Source organism: Diadema antillarum, unplaced genomic scaffold (genome assembly GCF_040938485.1).
Source record: "Diadema antillarum isolate AM-2024a unplaced genomic scaffold, OU_Dant_1.0 scf00000028, whole genome shotgun sequence".
Taxonomy (NCBI): Eukaryota; Metazoa; Echinodermata; class Echinoidea; order Diadematoida; family Diadematidae; genus Diadema; species Diadema antillarum.
Window position 1 is genome coordinate 2412132 of NW_027270917.1, and position 26142 is coordinate 2438273.

The 26142-nt window shown below is 39.9% G+C and overlaps 1 protein-coding gene across 1 annotated transcript in view; it reads right to left on the reverse strand.

Annotated features, from left to right (window-relative positions):
• Positions 1 to 1001: 1001 nt before the first annotated feature.
• Positions 1002 to 26142, reverse strand: part of LOC139735869 (rotatin-like) — a 96755-nt gene continuing 71614 nt past the window's right edge. Inside the window, exons 36-45 of the mRNA XM_071646621.1 lie at positions 25800 to 26002; positions 24445 to 24609; positions 23526 to 23620; positions 22511 to 22588; positions 21667 to 21793; positions 19534 to 19724; positions 18720 to 18879; positions 4454 to 4576; positions 2373 to 2476; positions 1002 to 1181 (exon numbers count right to left, since the gene is read on the reverse strand). Of these exons, the coding sequence (XP_071502722.1) occupies positions 1002 to 1181; positions 2373 to 2476; positions 4454 to 4576; positions 18720 to 18879; positions 19534 to 19724; positions 21667 to 21793; positions 22511 to 22588; positions 23526 to 23620; positions 24445 to 24609; positions 25800 to 26002 (1426 nt within the window). The remainder of the gene's footprint in view (positions 1182 to 2372; positions 2477 to 4453; positions 4577 to 18719; positions 18880 to 19533; positions 19725 to 21666; positions 21794 to 22510; positions 22589 to 23525; positions 23621 to 24444; positions 24610 to 25799; positions 26003 to 26142) is intronic.

The window sequence follows — 26142 nt, forward strand, 5'->3', positions numbered from 1 at the left end:
CCAAATGGCTAAACTAGATGCCCGTGTTACATGTTTGATGTTTGATAGGGTAATACTGAGACAAGTTTAAGGCATAGAGCTAAGCTCTTTGCTCAGTGACGCCAAATGCATAGCATGCCTCTGTACCATCCGTCCCGCACAGGATCATCAAGCATCAATCATGCTCATGAGATGTACAACATTTTTTTACGTGACATAAAAAGGATGTCCTCCCTCCTCATTTCTGCCACACCCCTTATAAAATCACTCCATACATCACATAATCATCAAACCTCTCTGCATGCTCATACAGTTCTGACCACAACAAAACTGGCCTTTTCATACGCTCATCCTGCTTCACAGCTTCGTAGAGGCTTTATTATTCAATCTCTGTACATTTTTAAAGCGCTGCATATGCACATTCATAAATACTTCTGTTCTATGTACATCATGTTTACATATCTGCATACACAGTGAACTTGTCGGGAATGCATGGATTAAAAAAAAAGGGAGAGAAAATTAACAGTCAAATTGATAATTAATCTCATCTCATGAGAGACACATTAGACTCCAGGTTGCATAATTGAATACAATTCAGAAATCAAATTCAGCAAAGGGAGGAGTTCAGACGATAAAAGATAAAGTTGCTCTGCAACTGCCCTTATATCGCATGCATTGCGCACCACAAGCTATCATTTGTATAGACCGTTAGTTTCAGTGATGTTTCAAATTCCATACATGCTTTGCTCAAGTTGTCCTTAGCAAACACAAAGTGCACTGGAGTCTTGCCCTACTTAGCAACAACAAAGTGAATTCCTGCCTATGGAACTTAATGCGGCCCGCTCAGACAAGTAAGATTCACAATGCATTTTCGATTTTTCCTTTTCTTTGGGCCACCAAGATTTCATATTTAGAGATTTTAGTGGCCTGAGCCTGCCACCACTGGAAAAAAGGTAGCAAGGAGCCCTGCCTATAAACTGTTCTGCAAAACTTCCCGTGGATGCTCAATGTGATTTCACTCCCTACTCCTGCAGCAGCGTCATGATGGTGGCTGTAGTCACCTGGCACCTGGCTGCCATGCTTCTCTTAGCTGCCTCCCCGGGGGAGCGGGGCGGCTGGGGTCGCTGGATCTCCTTCTGCAGCACGCCATCCAGCTCTTTGAGGGTGAGGTAGAGGCGCGATGGCTTCAGAAGGGCCTTGGCCTGGAAGGGGTGCAGGGAAAGGGGGAAGGATGGGGAGGGGGAGAGATGGGAGGGGGCAGGAATGTCCAATAACACTATGGTACATAAAGAAAAGCCCCATCATAACCAGTATGCTGGGAGTGCAATTTCACTCCCTTATAATGGGCACCTCATTGTGAATGTCCTTTAAAAAAATAGACCAGCTATATACAATCTTAAAAGAACTGGGGGTGTTTCATGAAGGAAATTGTCAGATAAAATATCTGACAATTCAATTATATGCGACAAGTTTTGAGAAATTCTTTAGTCTGATTGGCTGATTTCTCTGAACTTGTCGGATATGATTGACTTGTCGGACATTTTATCCGACAAGTTCCTTCATGAAATGCCCCCCCAGGAGTGCCTAATTCACCTTGTTAAAAACTGTACCCTATGAGTTTCCCTGTGTGACTCTTCAATGCAGTCTTTAGACTGTGTCTCTTGTTTTCATACTCCTACTCTCAAATTAAACAATGTGTTTCTCCTTGAATTATGAGCAATTTTACAGTTGTTGGTACAAGAGATTATTTATGTAAGGCAACCAAGCCATCAAATTCCCAAACAACATCACGTTTGGCTTTTTACCATGTAAATATGTTCAACTGAACAGTTTACACAAAGACTACCATATCATATCAGTCTTCAGGGATCATTTGTTTTTCTGATATTGCACCGTACTAAAATAGCAGGCCCAAATACTCACAACTTGCCCTTTGCAAACCTTGTACAAGCAGTATAAAACTGCAAGAGTACCCTGGTATACGCAAATCTCTCAAGTTATGGGGAAAAGTGTGCAATCACGACTCAGACTCATAATTGAGTAACACTTACACACACATGTAGAACAATTTTAGAATTGGTTATTTTGTACAAAATATCAGTTCAGAATTTGCGCTTATAAACACAATGCATCAATAATAGCACTGGCTGGCCCGCTGTCTTCAAACCAATTGCAGACAAGTGCAATTTTGATCCTAGCTCAATTGATACATTCTAGTGGTCCCCTCATGGACAGCCAGCATTTTCAAAACATTGCCACTATAGAAATAAAGATAAACATGCTAGTAGACTGTCATCTGCCAAATACATAGCAGGGAGTCTTCATATGAAGAAGGTGAAATACACAGGGATGCAGCTGAATAAATGTACTGTTTATGAGCAAAGAACTTGTACCTTTTGGCTGTCATAAATGAGGGCATAGAGGGCGCTAGTTACAATGAACTGCGACTTCAGATCTCCATCCGTCAGACTGGTCAGGAATAGACGAACCAGCTTGTCTGTGTGTGCAAAGGTGAAAGAACACTTGCGCCGGTCACTTAAGCCCATACTTAAGACACGTTGATGCTGTTGTCATTTGAAACAAGTAGATTAGATAAGGAAATGTGCGCACCATAGTGGCTGCCAAGCCTAGAATGGTCCCAAGGGGGTTTGGCCGTAATGTGGCAATGGGGTGTATCTGGGTAAAATGTGAGTTTTATAATGCTTTCTATATGAGGGAGCTTTGAGGCAAAAAAACAAACAAAACATTCAACCAACTCTCAGATGCGCTAAAGTTTATGTTTCTTTATAATAAGAGTTTTCTTGAATCACTGTCACAACTTTGAGGTATACTTGACGGCAAAAGGGTGTATCTTTACATACATCCTGTTGCCATATAGAGCTAGCCAGAGAAGGAATGGTGAGCCTGCAGATACACACTTTTGCCATATGACGGACTAATGCGGCACTTGTCAGGTTTTGTTGACAGAAGGGTGTTTCTGGATAAAACTGACTCTAATTCTGCTGATGAATACAATGTAGTTGAGAAAACTAAAAAATGTCTTTGAAAAAAAGAAATTATAACATAGGGATATCAAGATACAAAACAGCACAGCACTGACACACAAAACTAGAAATATCACTGAAGGTGATTAATACCCCAGCCCCGTGACGACAGTCTTACCCAAGGAATGATCTTTCCTTGATCTTCTGCCATTTAAATGCCGTTACCATGGCAACGCAGCTTCCGACACGTCCGAAAAATATGTCTTGCACATCTTCCCACCAAGACTATTGTGTGTGCCACATTTCATAAGCTTTTGTCAAAAACTGAGGAAGTAGTTCAATCCACAAGATCTTTCCTTGATCTTCCGCCATTAATTTGCCATTACCATGGCAACGCAGCTTCCGACACGTCCAAAAAATATGTCTTGCACATCTTCCCACCAAGACCAATGTGTGTGCCACATTTCATGAGCTTCAGTCGAATACAGAGGAAGTAGTTCAATCCGCAAGTTCTTTCATTGATCTTCTGCCATTTATATGCCGTTACCATGGCAATGCAGCTTCCGACACGTCCGAAAAATATGTCTTCCACATCTTCCTACCAAGATCAAGGTGTGTGCCACATTTCATAAGCTTTGGTCCAAAAACTGAGGAAGTAGTTAAATCCGTAAGATCTTTCCTTGATCTTCTGCCATTAATATGCCGTTACCATGGCAACGTACTTTCGGGCACTGTCAAAAAATGCGTCTTGCACATCTACAACCAAAGGCACACATCTGTACCAAGTTTCATGGAAATTGGGCAAAAACTGAGGAAGTAGTTTGCAACACAAAATTTTCCATCATTTTGGCTCATAATATGTGAGCTGTTACCATGGCAACATACTTTTTGTCACTGTCAAGAAATGTGTCATGCTGACCTATATCCTAAGACAAACATTCAATATGAATTCCATGAGAATTGGAAGAACACTGATGAAGCAGTTTTGCCATGAAGCATTTTGCCCTATATTTTACCAATAACATGCCGTTACCATGGCAACGCACTTTTTGCCACTGCGGAAATATTTCTCTTGCACATTAACATATTCAGATGAACATCTGTACCTAATTTCATAAAAATTGATCAAAAACTGTGGGAGGAGTTCGCGACGCAAGATTTGTACCCATTTTTGCCCATAATATGCCGTTACCATGGCAACGTACTTTTGGGTACTGTCAAAAAATACGTCTTGCACATCTACAACCCAAGGCACACATCTGTGCCAAGTTTTATGGGAATCGGTTGAAAACTGAGGAAGTAGTTCGCGACGCAAGATTTGCAACGGACCGACCGACCGCCCGACCGACCGCCTGACCGACCGCCCGACCGTCCGCTGATTCCTATATAACCCCTTCAAACTTCGTTTGGCGGGGGTATAAAAAGAGAAAACAGGAATCAAAACTCCCAAAAGAAGAAGAACAAAAACAAATATAGCTGTCGGTCCTGACCATTGGACAGTAGCCTCGTCCGGTTGACCGCTAGGTAGCAGAGGTTGTGGAGGACCAGTAGGGCTGGACGGTGAAGACTAGCTGCTGGACACTGGGCAAAGTCACTGAGAAGATCCAGGCTTCCTAAAAGAAACAAAGAAAAAAAAAAAGAAACACCAACAAATAAACAAGAAAATATATTATGAGCAAGAGGTATTACAGGTATTTCTTTTTTTTTACCTGGCAGGAATATAGTTAAACATACACAGAGGCCCAGTGTACATGAGAGGTGCATTTTGTTTTGAACAGTAATTATCTTTGATTGCAACTACCCTAGCAACAGTCCAATTTGGGGTGGAAGTGTTCCCATTGTGCTGTTGAGTGACGTTAATCCATATCAATTTAATATGCTGGCAAGTTGTTTGTGCAACAGGCCAGAGATTCTGAATGGATGGAAGAGTCGACTTTCATTTTCAGAATGCATTCCACAAGTCATATTTTGAAAAGAAACAAAAAATGATCTGGGGAAAAAACAAAAAACAAACCTGTATTACTTTTTAATACATTTGTACACTGTAGACCAAAAGTCAGCGCAAGTTGCACTTGTCAAGTAAAATGCAAACACCATATGTCATCGTTGGACATTATCTTAATGCTGTTTAGAAAGAATTCTACATGATGACAGGTTTTCCACTCCAGTTCGAGAGATCTGTCTCACAGAAAAACCTTGAAGGTGTTGCAAAATTAGTCTTACGGTACAGCGTATGAATGGAGAAGAGTTGTCATGACAGTAGACTGCATAAAGATCTCCTGCTTTGTAATTTTTTTTTTTAATTCAGTAGAAAGCTATTAGCTCTGTGTATGGAAAAGAGTCCAACGCACAAAGCCTTCCATGATACATTGCCCTCTGTTGGTTATCAGGTTACTTGGTCTTTGTCATATCATTCTCAGTATCATCTAGAAATTGCCAAACTTGGTATGCAGTCAGACAAGTCAAAGATGCCTGTAATGCAAAGTCAAGGAGTTAAAGATATTACACAGATTGTACAGGAATTGAGGTGATTTGAACTTCATCAATTCTTACATTTCCCTAATACATCTGGGGGGGGGGGGGGGGCATTTCATCAAGCGTTTTGTCAGATATTTTCTCTGACAAATTTGCTCTCAGTCAATCAGATGCAAGGATTTCAGTAGTTTATAACAGTTTGTCAGAAAAAAAAATATCTGACAAAATTCTTCATGAAATGCCATCCTCACGAAACCACAGTGACTAGAGCCCCCTTGATATTGATTAACCCAATAAGGAAAAGTCGATTTTGCTACAACCTACACTTCCCACAGACACCTGCCTCAGTATTGGGGGGGGGGGGGAGGGGGGACTAGTCTTCAATGGTTTAATCTTAATACTGAAAACTTCTCACACCCAAACCAACTTCTCTATCATCCAAAGATTAATGAGCACATCCCTACATCAAATATTTGGAACATTTGTCAGGGGGATGCCTACGACCAAACATCAATTAGGCCACGAAACCAAGTTAGGTCAATGGAAAATTCATAACCACAATGGAATTCCATGGAGCTATTTTCTTCTTACCAATACATCTTTTGATCTAAAAAGAAGAAAAAAAAAAGAACAAGATAAGTGACTAGAAAAACTTGTCTCATATTTTTGTGGTCAGAATATGATTTATGCCTCCCCAGGGACTGGTAGTATCGCTGGAAGCGAGAGTGATGGTTGAGAGGTGGGGGGGGGGGGGGGGGGCTATTCCTGGGGTATGGAGGGTGCTGGGACCAATGACCTGGCTTTGGTTAATCATTGCCACAATCATTTACAGCATACGGGCACATTACCCTCTTGCAATCACTTCACAGAACTTTAAAGGACAAGTCCACCTTCGTATACATGTGGATTAAGTGAATGCAACAATATTAGTAGAACACATCAATGAAAGTTTGGGGATAAAAGTTGTTTTTTAAAGTAATTGTGCAGTAACTACTGGATGAGAGCAAGACTATTACAGTGTATGATGTCACATGCATAGAACAACATAAGAAAAATATAAAGAAAATTTCCACAAAATTTTATTCTTTGAAAAAAGTGCACATTTCCTCGACTTGTCAGAGATGTACACTGTATGTTATTAAAAAGGGTAATATTATTCCCCTGCCTTCTGACAGAGGCAAGTCAAGTGTTCTTTTATAATACGAGAAAAGCGAAAATATGTTGAAATTTCTTCATATTTTCTTATTAGCATTTTACACGTGTGACATCACAAGCTGCAGTAGTCTTCTCATCCAGCGGTGACTGAGCTGAAATTTCAAAAATTCATAACTTTTGAATGGATTTTCCTCAAATTCGCACTGATGCGTGCTACTAATATTGCTACCGTATTCACTCAATCCACATGTCCATGAAGGTGAATTTGTCCTTTAATCTTGTACTCCTGTAGCATTTTGAGAACATGCACATACATTATCTGCATGCCGACTGTGCAAAAAAAAAGAAAAAATGATTTTGCAACCTTTCCTTTGAGTTTTTTTGTTCTGTTTCTCATTCCAGAGATTATTCTACACTCTCATTCATAATTGCTATTACTGTTACCATGACAGCAATATCATATGACCAGGAGTTTGTTGTATCTACACACAAATCCATCCATCCATCCACTTCATGAGTTTTATCTCATCTGCCCTTTGTAAAAAGAAAAAGTGACTTGAAAATAAACAAGGAGTCCATGTCATACAAACAGGTTTAGTGGGTATAACTAAATTGTCTCTCAAAAATGATGAATACAGTTTGTGAGCAGTGATAGATATATGCATGCATATTTAACAATTTAAGACTGGGGCATATTTGCGTTTGAATGAAAAACTGGAAATTTCACAATTTCACGTGCAAACTATGTGGCAAGTTACATGGGGATGACATCATCACTTCACTATTTGCATATTCATGTTGACTGTTCAAGAACTGTTTCCTGAAAAATCAGCAGAACTTCAAAATGTCATAACTTCCTTATTTTTCATTCAATTAAGAACAAATTAACATTGATGTGCTCAGAAAATTTTACTCTTTTTTTTTCAGACTGACTTTCAACTGCAGTGGAATTCCCCTTTTAACTCTTTGCTTGTTCAATATATACATGAAAAATGATGATGATGATGATGATGATGATGATGAGATGTCAATACAGTAACAATAACAATGAATTTGACGATATCAATGATTTCGAGAAAAATAAAACATTCTTGCTGCTTCACATACAACCCAATTATGTTGAAATCATGGCAAGTGTGAACAAGACCTGACTTTGTACACACTTACTCAGTACTCAAGAGGCTATGAAACGGGACAAACATTCAAAGAAAAAATGCTTGTACTATTCCTAAGGATACTACCCACCAAAATCATATTTCCAAAGAAAAGAAGAAGAAGAAAAAAAAAAACTTACATAAAAAAGGTCACTCCCCTTTCTTTTGGTTGTAAACTCCTCCAAAAATAAAAGCATGGATGTTGATTAGCATCTAGGTCCAGTCTTTGTTAGGTAAGAGCGTGTGATGAGCTTTGACAGGTATTCTATGTGGTGTGAATGCATCCAGCAAATAAACCATTTTATTAGTTACTCCATAATCTCCACCAACTCCCTCGACAGCTATCTTGCATCTTACTACGGTTAAACTCTTCCCGCCTTAGTTTCATGATTTGAAATAAAAACCCAACCATCCCTGGTTTATTGGTACAGTCCATTGCCTTTGGCAGGTGTCAACACAAAGAAGAAGAAATTCTGTGTTAAAAAAGAAAAAAGAGCAAAACACGACTGGGGAAAAGATGTAGGGGATTCCAGATGGGTATCAAGAATCGTTTCCTTCTTGGTGTTAACCGCAACAGCCACTAGATTCTGCAAGACACAATAGTCACCTTTACACTTTCTCTGACCTCAGCTTCTCAAACAAGAGACCCGCGGGTCTAGCGCTCACCTGAGTATCGCAAGTTCACCTTTCACGCAGTCACTAATCTAAATTATTCACAGCTCTACCAAAATTTGACCAGGCATTCTGAAGTAGAAGATGAAAATGTACAATAAGGGCCCAAATTTTTAAAGATTCCTTAATTTGGGGAATTGGGGGCCCCCTGGGGCCCTCTGGGTGGGGCATGGTGCCCATTTTGATAAATTGAGATCCTGACCCCCTAAGGATGCTACCTGCCAAGTTTGACGAAAATCTATCGTGAGGTTTTCAGGAAGAAGATGACAATGTACGATTCAGGCCCCCATTTGGACCTTCCTAACCAACCCCCCCCCCCACCCCCCCCCCCACCCCTGCCCCCAAGAGGGGCACCCCTGGATCTCCTATGAACAAACTCAAAACTACAGTCATTAATGTACTCACTCATAGTATTATCTTAGCTGTATAACTTCTGATTCTAGAGAAAATTTTTAACGATTCCTTCATTTGGGGGGGTTTGGGCCCCCCTGGGGGCCCCCTGGGTGGGACATGGTGCCCATTTTAACAAATTGAGATCCTAACCCCTTAGGGATGCTACCTGCCAAGTTTGGTGAAAATGGGTCATGGGGTTCTAAAAAAGAAGATAAAAATGTACAATTTAGGCCCCATTAGGACCCCTCCTCACCTCCCTCCCCTGGGTCCCAAGGGGGGCACCCCTGATTCTGCCATGAACAAACTTGAAACTGCAGTCATCAATGTACTAACTCATAGTATTAACTTAGCTCCATCACTTCTGGTTCTAGAGAAGAAGATTTTTAAAGATTCCTTAATTTTGGGGGATTTGGGCCCCCTGGGGGTCCCCTGGGGGCCCCCTGGGTGGGGCATGGTGCCCATTTTAACAAATTGAGTTCCTAACCCCCTAGGGATGCTACCTGCCAAGTTTGGTGAAAATGGGTCATGGGGTTCTCAAGAAGAAGATGAAAATGTACAATTTAGGCCCCATTAGAACCCCTCCCCACCCCCCTCCCCTGGGTCCCAAGGGGGGCATCCCTGATTCTGCCATGAACAAACTTGAAACTACAGTCATCAATGAACTAACTCATAGTATTAACTTAGCTCTATCACTTCTGGTTCTAGAGAAGAAGATTTTTAAAGATTCCTTAATTTTGGGGGGTTTGGGCCCCCCTGGGGGCCCCCTGGGTGGGTCATGGTGCCCATTTTAACAAATTGAGTTCCTAACCCCCTAGGGATGCTACCTGCCAAGTTTGATGAAAATCGGTCTTGGGGTTTTCAAGAAGAAGATGAAAATGTAAAAAGTTTACGCACGACGCACGACGCACGACGGACGACGGACGACGGACGACGGACGACGGACGACGGACGACGCACGACGCACGACGGACGCCGGACGAAGGGCGATCGCAATAGCTCACTTGAGCCTTTGGCTCAGGTGAGCTAACAAGAGACCCGCGGGTCTAGCGCTCACCTGAGTATCGCAAGTTCACCTTTCACGCAGTCACTAATCTAAATTATTCACAGCTCTACCAAAATTTGACCAGGCATTCTCAAGTAGAAGATGAAACTGTACAATAAGGGCCCAAATTTTTTAAGATTCCTTAATTTGGGGGGGGGGGGGGGATTGGGGCCCCCTGGGGCCCTCTGGGTGGGGCATGGTGCCCATTTTTATAAATTGAGATCCTGACCCCCTAGGGATGCTACCTGCCAAGTTTGATGAAAATACATCATGAGGTTTTCAGGAAGAAGATGAAAATGTACAATTCAGGTCCCCATTTGGACCTTCCCAACCAACCCCCCCCCCCCCCTGCCCCCAAGAGGGGCACCCCTTGATCTCCTATGAACAAACTTGAAAATACAGTCATTAATGTACTCACTCATAGTATTATCTTACCTCTATAACTTCTGATTCTAGAGAAGATTTTTAAAGATTCCTTCATTTTGGGGGTTTGGGGCCCCCCTGGGGGCCCCCTGGGTGGGGAATGGTGCCCATTTTAAGAAATTGAAATCCTAACTCCCTAGGGATGCTACCTGCCAAGTTTGGTGAAAATGGGTCATGGGGTTCTCAAGAAGAAGATAAAAATGTACAATTTAGGCCCCATTAGGACCCCTCCTCACCCCCCTCCCCTGGGTCCCAAGGGGGGCACCCCTGATTCTGCCATGAACAAACTTGAAACTACAGTTATCAATGTACAAACTCATAGTATTAACTTAGCTCTATCACTTCTGGTTCTGGAGAAGAAGATTTTTACAGATTCCTTAAGTTTGGGGCGTTTGGGCCCCCTGGGGGCCCCCTGGGTGGGGCATGGTGCCCATTTTAACAAATTGAGTTCCTAACCCCCTAGGGATGCTACCTGCCAAGTTTGGTGAAAATGGGTAATGGGGTTCTCAAGAAGAAGATGAAAATGTACAATTTAGGCCCCATTAGAACCCCTCCCCACCCCCCTCCCCTGGGTCCCAAGGGGGGCACCCCTAATTTTGCCATGAACAAACTTGAAACTACAGTCATCAATGTACTAACTCATAGTATTAACTTAGCTCTATCACTTCTGGTTCTAGAGAAGAAGATTTTTACAGATTCCTTAATTTTGGGGGGTTTGGGCCCCCCTGGGGGCCCCCTGGGTGGGGCATGGTGCCCATTTTAACAAATTGAGTTCCTAACCCCCTAGGGATGCTACCTGCCAAGTTTGATGAAAATCGGTCTTGGGGTTTTCAAGAAGAAGATGAAAATGTAAAAAGTTTACGCACGACGCACGACGGACGACGGATGCCGGACGAAGGGCGATCGCAATAGCTCACTTGAGCCTTTGGCTCAGGTGAGCTAACTAGCGAAAAAGCCTCTATTCTAACACCTGAATATTTTTTTTCTCTCTCTGAGCAATCTCTCTCCTATGACATCATTTCACACAAACTCTGCTGCGATGCCATGCCATCCGCGAGCATCACGTCACCAGATTAATGACATTAATCCCAGATGTACATGTATGACATAATGATGGTGGAAGTACAGCAGACAACTGCTGATGGACAAACTGTATTGCAATAGAAACTAAGGCAAGATGAATTGAAAATCAGTGAAAACTCTTCTTTCACACCTCACCTTAAAGGACAAGTTCACCTTCATAAGCATAAGGATTGACAAAATGCAACAATATTAGTAGAACACATCAGTGAAAGTTTGAGGAAAATTGCACAATCGATGCAAAAGTTATGAATTTTTAAAATTTTTGTGTTGGAACCGCTGGATGAGGAGACTACTACAGTTTGTGAGTCATATGCGTACAACAGTATAAAGAAAATATAAAAGAAAATTCAACATATTTTCACTTTTTTGGCATAATAAAAGTGCACTTGACTTGCCTCTTTCTAAAGGCAGGGGGAATAATATTACCCATAACATTTGTCGGTAACGAGTCAGGGGAATGTGTACTTTTTTCAAAAAATGGAATTTTGTGAAATTCTCTTTATATTTTCCTTATATTGTTGTACGCATGTGACATCTAAGTTATTCATACACTGCAGTAGTCTTCTCATCCAGCGGGTACTGCACAAAAACTTCAAAAATTCATAACTTTTGAACGGATTGTCTGATTTTCCTCAAACTTTCAATGATACGTTCTACTAATATTGCTACATTCTCTCAATCCTTATGTTTATGAAGGTGAACTTGTCCTTTAAAGGCATAATTTACCATTTGCAGATGTAACAAAATCTAGCTTTAGTGCTTCAAAATAGTTCTAAAATGTGAGTTAGACATAGAAACAACCATTGCAAAACATTTAATCAGGATAACCAATGATAAGCATTGTTAATTATACAGAATGTGAACAATATTTATAATAGAATTGTTTCTAGACTAAACAATCTACAGTTATGGTTTAATGAGAAACACAGTGATTTTGACCTATATTTTAGGTTTTATTGCAATATGTTTATTATGATAGGATATTTTGTGATACACATATGCATCAAATGTGGTAACTCCAAAATATTTAAAATCACTGCTCCCAAAGGGGTAAACTGTACCTTTAAAGGGACTGTATAGTACTGGTTGAGGTGGGGATTCATGTTTTGAACATTTCTAAGTGACATAATGAGAACCCTCTTGAAATATGAAAGAGCATGTAATTTTAAGAAGGATTCAACATTTATTTGATGAAAATTGGTTTTCAAATGGCTGAGATATCCAAAAAATGATTAATAATAAAAGGCGACAAGCCACGCCTTTTATCAGGATCTCTTTGTTTCACCTTTTTTTGATATCTCAGCCATTTCAAAACAGATTTTCATCAAATAAACTTTTGATACCCTTTAGAATTGCATGCTCTTTGACATCTCATAGAGTGGTTTCTGAATATCTCACAAAACGCTAAAAGCTAAATCCTCACCTTAACCAGAACTGTACACATCCTTTAAAGCGGGTATAGTCAACGTTTTGCACACACACACACACAGACAGACAGACAGACAGACAGACAGACAGACAGACAGACAGACAGACAGACAGACAGACACACAGACAGATATATGATGTCAAATGCCATCTTCAGACACAATCAAAAGCCAGTTGGGGGGGGGGGGAATGAAAATAGAAGGCATCCCCCAATCAACCAAAGGCTAAACTGTCCTGAACTTTTGACTCTTGTGAGTGACCTCTTTAGGAAGGCTCCCTTCCTAGAAATGCACGAGACTTCCTATATCTGACCACAGGGTCAATACATAAGAGTAAGATTGATTAAGAAAGTCTCTAGTCAATCAACACGTGTTGCACTAAACTTGAAACACACAGAACACCTTGAAGTATCGAATACAGTCGTTTAATGAATCACCTCGAATTCTATCCAGGCACTACTATTTTCTTCTTTTTTTTTCTCTCTCTCTCTTTTTTTGGTCCAAGGGAGATCGAAAGGGAATATAACATCACTGTCTAAATATGAGGACCTGCATGTGACTGTAAACATCAAGAAAACTTGTTAAAGAATTAAGGTGAACAATTAAAGCATGGATTTAAAAGAAAGATTATCAGGTAAGTCAAGGCTCATAGAATAATAACAAACATAAAGTGGACTCTTGTTGTAAATAACAAAGTCTTCAGGACTGGCAGTTTTCTTTCGTTACATCGAAAGTTGGTTATAACCGAGCAGTAAAGCATACAAAGAGATTTACATGATGATAATTTTGGGACTTAAATTTTTACTTTGTTGTAACAAGAATATTGTAATATCCATGTTTACTATAACGGTAGCAGACTGTATTGGTTGCAATAATGGTATATAACTGATGCGCTTATATAAAGCAACAGCAATAATGGTGGACATTTCTGATGACCTCAGGTCTGTATAACGAGACTACTCTCTCCTCCAAAACAAGGAAAAGTAGAAATTACGCGGTGCGTAATATATGTCCCCGCCGGAAGTAGCATTTTGTAACAAAATGTGCAATATAGGTAAAAAATCAAGGTCAAAGGTCAAAGAAGTCAAAGGTCAAAATTCTGTGTAGAAGTTTTGAAGCCCTCACCTAGTGCCATCACATAAAGCAAATGGAATCGAAATTGGGTTAGAAATGGCGAAGGAGTAGCATTTTGTAGCCAATGTACAATATAGGTCAAAAATCAAGGTCAAAGGTCAAAGAAGACAAAGGTCAAAATTCTGTGTAGAAGTTTTGAAGCCCTCACCTAGTGCTATCACATAAAGCAAACGGAATCGAAATCGGGTTAGAAATGGCGAAGGAGTAGCATTTTGTAGCAAAATGCAGAATATAGGTCAAAAATCAAGGTCAAAGGTCAAAGAAGTCAAAGGTCAAAATTCTGTGTAGAAGTTTTGAAGCCCTTAACTAGTGCCATCATATAAAGCAAACGGAATCGAAATCGGGTTAGAAATGGCGAAGGAGTAGCATTTTGTAGCAAAATGTACAATATAGGTCAAAAATCAAGGTCAAAGGTCAAAGAAGTCAAAGGTCAAAATTCTGTGTAGAAGTTTTGAAGCCCTCACCTAGTGCCATCACTTAAAGCAAATGGAATCGAAATCGGGTTAGAAATGGCGAAGGAGTAGCATTTTGTAGCAAATGTACAATATAGGTCAAAGGTCAAGGTCAAAGGTCACAACTGAAATTCTGTGTAGAAGTTTTAAAGCTCCCATGTAGTGCTATCATATAAAGCAAACAGAATCAAAATTGGCTCATAAATGACAGAGAAGTAGCAAATTGAACATTTTGATCACACACGGACGCACACACGGACGGACGCACGGACGGACGCACGGACGCACAGACACACATACGTACGGAGCCCTTTCATAGTCCCCTGCTCGAACTCGTTCGGCGGGGACAATAAGCCCTGGACAAAGAGGTATGGAGGAAGGTTTTTGTTCTCAGAATTTCTGCCAGGAGGAACAAAGAATATCACCCCCTTCCTCCCTGGAGACTCTTCTGCGAGCTCCCAAGTCTCCTGGGGCTTGACTTTACAGCCCCATTTGCGCTTTGTCCCAGGAGGAAGTAAGGGAAGGGATCAAACCCACAGGTAGGTAGATAGATTCTCCCTCAAATATCACAGAATTAGGCAAATATCAACCCCTCTCTCCCCATCTCATTTGCCTACCTACTCTGCTAAAGGGGACAAAAACCTATTAAAATAATTATGATAAAATGAAATATCCTAAACCAGTCTTCCCGTCTTTCCTTTGTCTGTTTCCCCCCCCCCCCCCCCCACCAAATTTGTAAACATAATAATTCTTGTTCTTTCTTCATTCTCTGTTTGCTGCAAAGGAAGAAGAAGTGGAATCAAACAGCACATCATTTATTTGACTTTCTGTCTGCACCATTTTGAGTACAAGCAACATTTTATCTTAAAGCTTTGATCTCATCAATGTATAAATTTCACACTATACACTGCCACTCAGATTTCTTGCATGTTTGCTATGTCATCCAATTGTTTAATAACATCCTAGGTAGTTCAGTCATTGCTGCATTCACTCAATCCACACATACATATTTGGATTTCACATTTCATGAATCACATTTCAGTTATCAAATGAAATTTTGGATTGAATGTGTCTCAAGAAAAAAAAAAAGGACAGAAATCCTACGAGGCATACAGTGCTTTGTTCAATATCTTCAGCCGAAACTTTGTCCTTTTTCTCTCTCTTTCTTCTCTGTCCTAAAAATATATTTGGGAGGAAAACACATTCCCTTCACTACTTAACGATGTTATCATAACTGAATCTGTTTGAATAGTAAACAACTTGTTTTATCAAGGGGGAGGGGGAGAGGAGGAAGCATGTCAAATTTCCAAAGATGGGGGTGAGGCAGTCTCTAAAAAGTCTGGAAATCTACCCGACATTTACTTCTAACGGACCCCTATCTAACCCTAATAGGGCCACCGGAGGGGGGATCTGCCTCCCCTCTTGATGTTTCGCGCAATAATTCTGCAACGCGAGAAGACCTCGCTTTAAGGCTTTTTGACTTTTTTCTTTCAAGTCTCGCGCAACTTATGAGACCAAATTTGCAACATCCACGCATACCATTATGAAGCCACGCCCGATTTCATAACAGCATGTCATCCCCAAAACAGGCACAATTATGTACTTTTGTGTACATTCACTGTGGAAAACAGTGCTCTGTCATTAAACTCATAAAAATCTCACTATTTTTACTATTCATCACTTTGATTGATTCATTTTATGCTAATTATGGAATAAAGGTGGTCCATGACAATTTTCATTGAAAAAAAAAGATAAACAAGTAAAAAAACACAGAAATACATAAGAAAATCCAAAACAAAAAATACATAAGAATTTAAATGACTTCTGCTTGTTTTTATGATGTAAAAATTTAGAATATGTTAAAACAGATACACAAATAAAAAAGAGACTCTCAATGCTTTTAATCAGTGTTTAACAGGCTAAAATTAGATGTTGGTCTTAATTTGCATAATTAATTGATTAGAATTAGAAATTGATAATTCAAAAAATATCACGATACAATCTTGTAGATTACAACAAGGGTGTCGCGTGTGCCAAATAAATTTCATTGAGATCTCACCACTAATGGCTGAGATCTCAGGAAGGGGGGGGGGGGCAGAATCAGCCCCCCATAGCCCCCCATAGCACAGCCAAAAAAAAAAAAAAAAGCCTGGCTTGTTTAGGGTTAACCTGTGATGACAGAACACTATTTCACGCACACAAGTAAACAAAGTTTTGCATCCTGCATGGTCACGCGCGTGACCAAATGACCTCAGATAAAATTCAATTAGGATGTGGTCTGGTAGTAAAACCAATGTCACTAGATTCTATTATGAGAGGCATTCATCCCCCTGCTAAGAAGGGACTAGACACATCAGGGGAAAAGATCTTTAAATGTTGACCTGGAAGTCAAACGAGTGTGAAGCAGGTATTGGTCAGTGGGTCCTGGCAAAAGTTTGGCCTTTTGTCACATTGAGATATCCTTCTCTCCTTACAAAGCAAGGCAAATAATGACCAGTGGGGGTGTTTCATAAAGCTGTTCGTAAAGTTACGAATGACTTACGAGCAACTGGTGATCAGTTCTTGTGCTAAATTGTGAAAATTCTGATAAGTATAGCACATCAGAACTGATCACCAGTCGCTCGTAAGTTGTTTGTAACTTTACAAGCAGCTTTATGAAACAGGGCCCTGGACAGATGAAAAAGAAAGCAGATATTGTGTGTAAGTACAAAAGCTCAGGGAACATTTGTTGTTTCAGATTTCGTGATTAATTCAATTCATCTTGTGACTACGCAGTGGAGGAGAAAACATCAGTGTGATTTCAGGACACAACAAGATTATACAGAACATTGAACCAGATCCTTGACACAAAAAAGGATGCATGCAAGGAATTTGACTGATTGAATTACAGGTTGTTTTTTCAATTATGTTATTTTTACTTCAGTGTGTATCTTGTATCCTAGAGGGGAAATCGGATGATGGCAAAATCTCAGCACTGCAGTATGAAGAAGGGGCATCTCAGACTTTCCTCGCAGAATTTTGAGGGAGCATATACATATAAATCACAAGTTTTTTTTGACCAAATTTTGACAAATTTTTTATCTCTGGCATCAACTTAAAGCCATCGGTCTGAACTCTATATTTTCTCTCTTTCTCTGGATCGCACCAATCACTTGACTTTAAATGCTTCCAGATTTTAGCAGCTCAAATAAGATATCATAAAAAGAGTCAAGAATCTAGACTAATTGTTTGTAGTATGGTCTGACAACGGTTCGGGAACTGGTACGCTCTGGGGAATGGGGACTGAAAGCAACTGCTGCATATCACGAAGTCAGGTTATAAACAATGCAGGGGAGGTTGCAAAGAGCCAGCAAACCAGATTTGGTTGACTAAAAAATCTTCACATACAGACCTCAGGGAAAATCAAAAGTGGTGATGACATCAAGATTGCACAGAAAGAGAAAAAATGGATAGCAAAATAAATCAGTTGTCCTCATAGACTATTTTCAGATTTCTTGAAAGCTCTCCAACCAACAATATCCATGGCAACCAGGGGAGCTTGCTGAAGGTTTGCCTGGGATTTGCCTGACAGTACAGCACCTAATTAATGCATGCTAGGCAGACTTTATTTTGCAGAAACAATAGTTCAAGCAGGTTTAGAATGAAATGGTTGCCAGTCATCAAATGTTTAGGTCCAACACACTCACACAAGCATGTAAGTTCACATGGCACACCCAAACTTAAATTTAACTTACAGTTACATGTAGCTACCTTTGATGAAAGTGGCGTCCAATAGGCCTCTAACTGTATTTAGGGACCATGTGAATGGAACTTGTATTTATAACAATAATTCTTGTGGTTAGCATGTGTGCAGGTCAATAGTTAGGGCAGCCCGTGTGAAACGTTATTGTTAGCGGGCCCATGCATATGCATGCGACAACAGGCTTGTGGATAGCTTGAATGACCCCTGAGAGCACTGAATTCCTTCCCATTAACCTATTGAGGATGAGTCCCGAGAATACTCGGGCAGGTGTCTATGGGAAATATGTGTTATAGCAAAATCAGTCCATCCTCAACAAGTTGATGAACACCTGCGCACAAAATGCTTGGTATGCATGAAATGGGGGTCATTACATGCGACGCATTGCACTTCAGGATCTTGTCGAGTGTTGCTCGTCGTTTATAGCTAACTATGGGTCCTATCATCGATGGTAGGCACTGTATGAATGTAACTCGTACCATAGTTACAATTTAGAAGCAAATTAGAAGCAAATTTGCCTATTGTCAATGATAGCATGCAAGTGGGGACACGGCTTTTGAAGTGTACAAGGAAACCAGCAAGATAGACAATAAAGAGCAGGACTTACCTGGAATGCGCATGACCATCTGCTGCCCCTCCATGGCAAAGGTCAAGTTGGCAAACAGCTGTAGCCAGAGGGCGGCATACTGGTTCAAACTACTGGTTGCCTTGGTCTGCTTGGAGCTGCGGGGTGGGGCGACCTTGGTGAAGGATGAAAGGAACCCACTCTGCAGGGAAATAGATCAAATAAAAAAAAAACTTATGATAACAAAAGAAAAGTACTTTTGAGAATACAAAAGAAGAGAGTACATCCTACACTTTGTAATGTGTGCATCCACTTTGCATCGGAAACTGCATTTCATGGTGCTTCTTGCAGATCCTCTCCCACTCAGTTTCATATTTCTATTTCATGCACTATGGATACCCTGATTATTATATAATTTGTTTTGTAATCAGTGAAAAACTGGTAAACAAAAAAGGAAAATAAGAGAAAAGCAAATTATGATTGGAAAACGGTAAAAATGAATTCTTTCCCCTGTACACTGAAATGTGATAAATTATATTTCTCTTTCCAGCAAAGGACATGTGGTTCAAATGCAGAGTAAGGTAGAAGATGTAAGAACACAATGTACATGTACATACTTGACTGCAAAACCTGGTGAACAATGAATGTCCTTGGAAATAATCACAAGATTTCTTGGAATTTGGATTGTGATGCTGATTGTGTTCTTTAGAGAGATTTTTATGTCCATACTGGGTATAAATCTCAAGATTTGGATTGTGACGCAAATCTCGCGACTTGCATCCCGCTACTTTGCGTCAGTGTGAATCTCACAGTACCACAGCCCCACCACCGCACCACCTCCACGAGCTCATCTCACCTTCCAGAGGACGTTCCTGCACTCTCCGAACCACACCACGTTGCCGAGCGTGGCGTAGAGACTCCGCAGCAGGGGAGAGGGGCCTCCCTGCTTCTCGGCCTTCGACCTCTCCCTCTCCGTCAGCTTCATGAGGTAGTGCAAGATTGAGTTGCCCGTCTGTCCGGGGCTGCTCGATGCGATGGCTGCACACACTATCAAGGAAAATATTAATAAAAGATGGAGTGAAGGCCAACTTTTATGGTTGGAAGACCACAAAGCCTGCTTGCAGCTAGCTCACATCTTGGTCAAAACATGTACACATTTCTTCTCAATTATAGGTCAATATGATCTCACTCATCGAATAACGCAATTCTACACCAAGTTCGAGACGGCTTTATATCAGGCGTCATATCCACTAGACAACCTAGATTCCGCTTGATAGCCAGTGATGGTTCTGATCCTGTATAGCTGCAGGTACTGCATAAATCATTAAGATCAATGATTTTTGCATCAAGTTGAAGGGCAATTTGTCAATCAGTTGCAATATAATCAAGTGATGTAAGAGTCATTAATTTGAAGAAATTATGCAGTACCCGCTGCTATACAGGGCTCATAACCACCACTGCCAGTTGGGTAGAAGCCCAGTGGTCTAGTGGATATGACTGGCAAAAGCACAGTGACCTTTGACCCTGACCTGTGACTTTTTTCCCAACTCTCATATCATGAAATTAATAGTCAATTATTTTTATCCTTCCCACTAAAATATATTACAAATGAACATTCCACGATGATGAGACAAGTAAATGGCAATCCTTCAAGAACAGCCTCAGTGTGTAATTTTGGAAAACATTACATCAATCATATAAGTTACATTATGATTATGATGATTTTTACAAAATACTCGAACAAACATCAAAGTAAATTGACTCTTGACAAGAAATTCACCACAGTCAAAATGATACTGTAAAACGAGGAATGTTCGCTTGCATTTTAGTTTCGCAAATGTCACCAGAGCCAAGATTCACGAAATTAAAAAGCACACAAAAGTTCTTGTCTACACTATATGCATTGAATGTCAGTGGCAATTTGCAAGAAATTTAATGCCGCGAAAAAGGTCATCGGCTCCAATCACGAAAATTTCATGCCGCGAATATATCATGTTTTACAGTACTCTCACGTTACCACACAATGTAAGATTCAGAAGACCACACTGTAGCACACTCGCATTGGGCAAAGCTACTGTTTTTTCCATCCTTTTAAAAATCTCTAATTGAATATTAAGCCTTGACCCAATCATCATACTTCCTAAATACCCAGACCGCATCCCTAATCCCTTGCTTACATTGCATATTTTCTCATCAAATCTTATTTATGTTTAACGTTCTCCAGGTGCGCTTGATGATCAGTTGAGGTAGACAAGATTTGATTACTGTGATGACACATGACTGGCAGACTATCACTGAGTAGAATCAGTCTTTGCTATAGATAGGTAGTAGTTCTTACTTCAGCACATGCCAACTTTTTTTTAATGCTCACCTAGTACCTTATTTCTATATATACTCCAATTGTGGGGGGGGGGGGGGGTTGCCATATACTTGCCTTGAATAGCAGGACAATAATATACAAAAAATTGCACAAGAGTTCTATATTCTATTAAAAGAACATGTTTCTTGCAACTGACATATGTAAAGCACAATATTATTCCCTCTGCCTTCACAAAGAGGTATGCTAAGTGCAATTTCTTAATGCAAGAAAAAAGAAAATATGTTAAATTCTCTTCACATTTTCTTTGTGTATTGTTGTCCATGTGTGATATCAAAAATTGTTATAGTCTTCTTATCTACCAATGGCTGTTGTCAAACCTTTAAAAAGTCATAAATTTTGAAGGAATTGTCCTATTTTCCTCAAACTCCACTGATGTGGTCTACTAATATTTCTGCATTCACTCAATCCACATATTTGTTTTTCATTCCCTTTTGATATTTACGACACTATTATACATATAAGTCTGCGAAATGTGTATGGAAGCAAATAAAAACAAAAATGAAACAAAATAAAGCAGAGACAGATCCAGAAATTAAATATAGTATGGGGGGGGGGGTGGAATCAACAAAACAAATTGTCAGATAGGATATCATATTACATCAGTCTTACCTGTTGGGCAGTGGGCAGTATAGGTGGTGAGGAGAGACAGTGTGGTGGACATCAGCTCTTGGTCCAGTCCCAGCCAGGCCCACAGCTTGTGAAGGACCAGGCCTAGCCCCGCCTGGTGGGCTGCAATCTGTGGACCATGCATGCATCAAAAAAGAATATCAAACAAGAGTGTTGACAGGTCTCTTTTCAGAAAAAGTAAGATTCCATTCCACATTCCAACTTGATGAAGTGAAAGGACACAAACGGAATGATTCATCAAAATCAGGGCATCTGGACAGCATTTCACAAAACCTGTCTGTCAATGACAACTATTTTAAGCCAATGAAATCCTTGCATCTGATTGGGTGAGCGTAAATCTGTCAGTGAAAATCACTGAAATGAAATGCCCTCCAGATGAGAAAGCTAGCAGTATTAGTGTCACCTGTTTTCATCTGGGCATTCGTTGCAACAACATGGCTGCCAACATTTGCCCATCAATATCAGGAAGATTCCAAAGTGCAATCAGGAGATACTTGCCCATTACATGCATCTCAGTGGGCAATTGTAAATCCCCAAATCAGGAACGTTTTTATATTCTCTTGTCAAGGCACGGAGGAGATATCTTAACTTTTCAGTGAGCCTTCTGCAGAATCAGGAAGCTCCTGCAATCACATATCCAAATTCAGTGATCCCTTTGATTTCAAAATTGTTGCACAACTTTGATATTGTGTGTGTGTGTGTTGAGGGGGGCGGGGAGAGGGAATGGTTCAGCCTTTTCTTTTCCTTTAACATATAATGTCCATAACTGGAAGTGACCTGTATGAAAATACTTGTGTAGGATATTGGTTTTAAGGAAGGTTTTTACCTTGACATTGTTACTGTGCAGCATCATGCTATTCAGCATATCAAAGGAAGACATCAGCTGCCCATAGACAGGATCCTCCTAGAAGAGAAATTTTGAAGTGTCAGCAGCAATGACAAATGTCAAACACAAACCAGCATAAATCACTGATTTCTCCAGATAGCAGCCCTTGCTTTGAAAATAAAACAAAACAAAAATCACAAATCCATGATGCTGGAGACTTACATGCCTGCCAACTTGTGCAAACCCCCTACAAGTCAAGCAAACCAAAAACATCTATACTGGTGATAAGTAAAAATATATTTCAGTTCAAAACTTGCAAAATTGCTTGTACTACACATGCTAAATCAATTTTTAAGATCCCCCCCCCAAAAAAAAAAACAAAAAAAAAACACATAATATCTATGCCCTATTAGCAAGAAGTGGAAAAAAACCCTGACAATATACTAGGCTCATTCCAAGGCTAATTTGCAAGGTATAGAGTAGTTATCCTTGACTTCATAATCAAGAAACTCAATTTCAGCATTCATAGGAGTCTAGAGAAAATGGGTTACTTTCATATCCATGTTTAAGCAGAATTCAGCCCTCTCTACAAGGGTAATTTGTTGACTGGGAACACCATCTGGAGGAAAGCGGGACAGCTTGTAGAGGACTGCTCCAGATTCAAGCAAACATTTGACTGAAATTTTCAACTCAATCACCGACATTCACAACAAAAGCTGACCCATTGACTGGCTGGTCACACAACATGCCACAGTGCCATACTACATATTTTGCAAGAATAACTTTTTCGAAATTTGGGAGGGGTTTAGAGTAAACAAGTAACATATCTCTTTTTTAGAAGCATAGATAGCAATTATTCCACCTTAGATGGATATTCACTGCATTTGTTTTACAGGTGGCAACATTTTGCAGTGTTGTTAATTTTCCAAATTTTAGCTGACTCTGGAAATTAAAAAACAAAAAATGGAACCATTGTAAAAATACATGGCATATACAAGATCGGTCATCCTCTCACCTTTTTCCAGGAGCGCTTGGTCATATGGAGACTCTCAAGGGTCAGTTTGGTGTGAATCTGTTTGATGGAGTCCATTGTGGTCTCTACCAGCCCAGCTGTTGACCACAGACCAAACGTCATGAATTATAATACCAATAAACACAATTTGGATGACTTTCAGTTATACATAATTTTTCTTTCATCAATTCATTCATTCATTCACTTTTTTTTAACATCTCCATCAGAAAAATATAAATATGAAATATTTATATCATCATTACCCCATTGAGGACGGACTGATTTACTACAACATGCATTTCCCACAGAGCCCAGTCCGAGTATACTCAAGACTCGTCCTCAATGGGTTAGAATGTACGATAAACAAAATGTATACATATGCAATTAAAAAGAAAGGTAAAAACATTTCATGAGTACTGCATAAAACTCTTTTATCATCTTCTACTTCACTGCTTTTTTTTTTCTTTTTCTTTTCTTTTTTTTTTTTTGGGGGGGGGGGGGGAGGGGTGAAGAGGGGAAGAGGGGAAATGGGGAAGAGGGCAAAGTCTCCATTTCAGCCCCTATGTTTATGAGGTCCAAATATTTCACTCATGATGGTGATAGTTATCCGCGGAAGCAGATTATTTCATCTCACAGCTATTGGAAGTCTCCTACACTACATATTAGGAAAAAAAAAAGAAGAAGAAAAATCTTTCTGACAGCTGAATTTTTGAGTAGATGAGCTCAGATTTAACCCTACCAAAAACTAATGCCTCATGCTGTTTTGTTGAAGTGTGAGTAATTAGCAAGAATCGTTATGTCCAACTTGTGTCAACATTCTCTGAACAACTTAGACATAACATAACATTACTTGGGCACTACTTTTACCAGAATACATGAAATGACAAGTGGAAAAAAAAAAAAGATGAGAGCTAAAGCTCACCATCCAGAGCAAACTGCTTGGCGGTGCTCGAGACAGCGAGTAGGATCTTGAGAGCTGAGAACACTGCTGGTTTCTCTCTGGTTAGACCCGGCCCCGTGGACCTGGGGAGGCAGCCATCGTAGGCCTTCAGCAGCACCTCACACAGGTCACTGCCCGCCTTGGATCCTGATGGGAGAAATCAAATGGACATTTCTTCACAACGGTCAGCTTGTCAATGGCCAAAGGAACTCTCTAGATTATGTGATGACACAAAATGGTTTTCAAAATATTTGGTTCTTTGTTTGATTCTTGTTTTGTTTTGTTTTGTTTTGTTTTTTAGTTTAATTTATATCTTTTTGCTTTACATCAGAGCAGTCATCACTTTCCCCTCTCTGGTGTTTAGGCGAGAGTATGATTTCATTGAGTCTTAACTAAGTTTCACAACATGTACTTGCGAGGGATTTACTAAAAAGTACTTGCGGACAAAGGGGGAAAAAAAATCAGTAATGATATTCAAGTTTGATATGGTTAACTCTAAAACTACAAAGACACATCAAATTGAAGTAAGCACTTTTTAATGTAAATACTTGTTTTTTAAGTATTCATTAAAAAGTGTCAATGTGGCATTAGTCAAACTTTTATAATTTTAATAGGAAAAGTTGAAGCTAAAAAAAAGTGCACTCGGCTTCAAAGCAGCGTCTGATAGGAGAATGAGTTGATCATGGCTCTGGACTAGAAGTTAAAGCCCCTTTTAATAGTCAATGTCACTTTGACTTTTGCTGCATTGACCAATTCTCAAGTTACACAGGCATACATTAAAACAAATTAAATATATCTATTGACTGTCAGAGACTAGGAAGTAACAGTTACTCAATCATACCACACACCTTCAGTCCTAATCAATCACTGTAAATCCTAGACAGTATCTACAGTGTATATTGTGCAAATTGTAGCCACCTTCCCACAAACTTAAAATACCAAACAAATTGATTCAGTTCCTTCCTACATTCCAAAATGTTAGACCCAAGTCACTTAAAAAAAAAAAAAATTATTTACTAGGCTAACTAGTATTCAATTTTGAATTTCAGTATATTTTATATCATGAAAACAAATATAAAAGCAGAAATCAGTCGTTGCTTGATCTAAAATAGTTAAAATGTTCATGGTTCTTTTTAACGCTATGAAGTAATTTGAATGTAAATACATACATCATTACGGGAAAATCTATGATGTTGTTGCATTTATTCATCCTTCCTATATTCGCTTCATACAAACATCCAAACATAAGAGTTCATGGCAAGCAAGAAGCTTCTCCTTAAGTCATGCTGTATCTACATAAAGAGCAAGATTAACAATTTTTTTTTTTTTCATGTCACCATTTAGAAGGCTTTCTTCATCCAGCAGTCTTGTTGCCATGGACTTGGTGTCTTCCCCATCTTGCAGGTCATCCCTGTTGTCATGGAAACGTTCATCACGCTTCCTCTCCTCCTCCTCTGCTTTAGCTAGGATCACTGAGAGGAAGTTCAGGGCAGCCGTCCGCGTGGCCGCAGGGCTGGGGTTTCTTAGGATGGCTACGATGCTAGCTAAAATTCAGAGATGCACAAAATGTGTCGTCAAATCTATATCTGCCAGAAAACAAATTAAAGGTCCTGTTTACCTTTGGGAACTGTGATTTTAAAAAATTGTCAAGATATGACATTTAATGCATATGTATGTAGG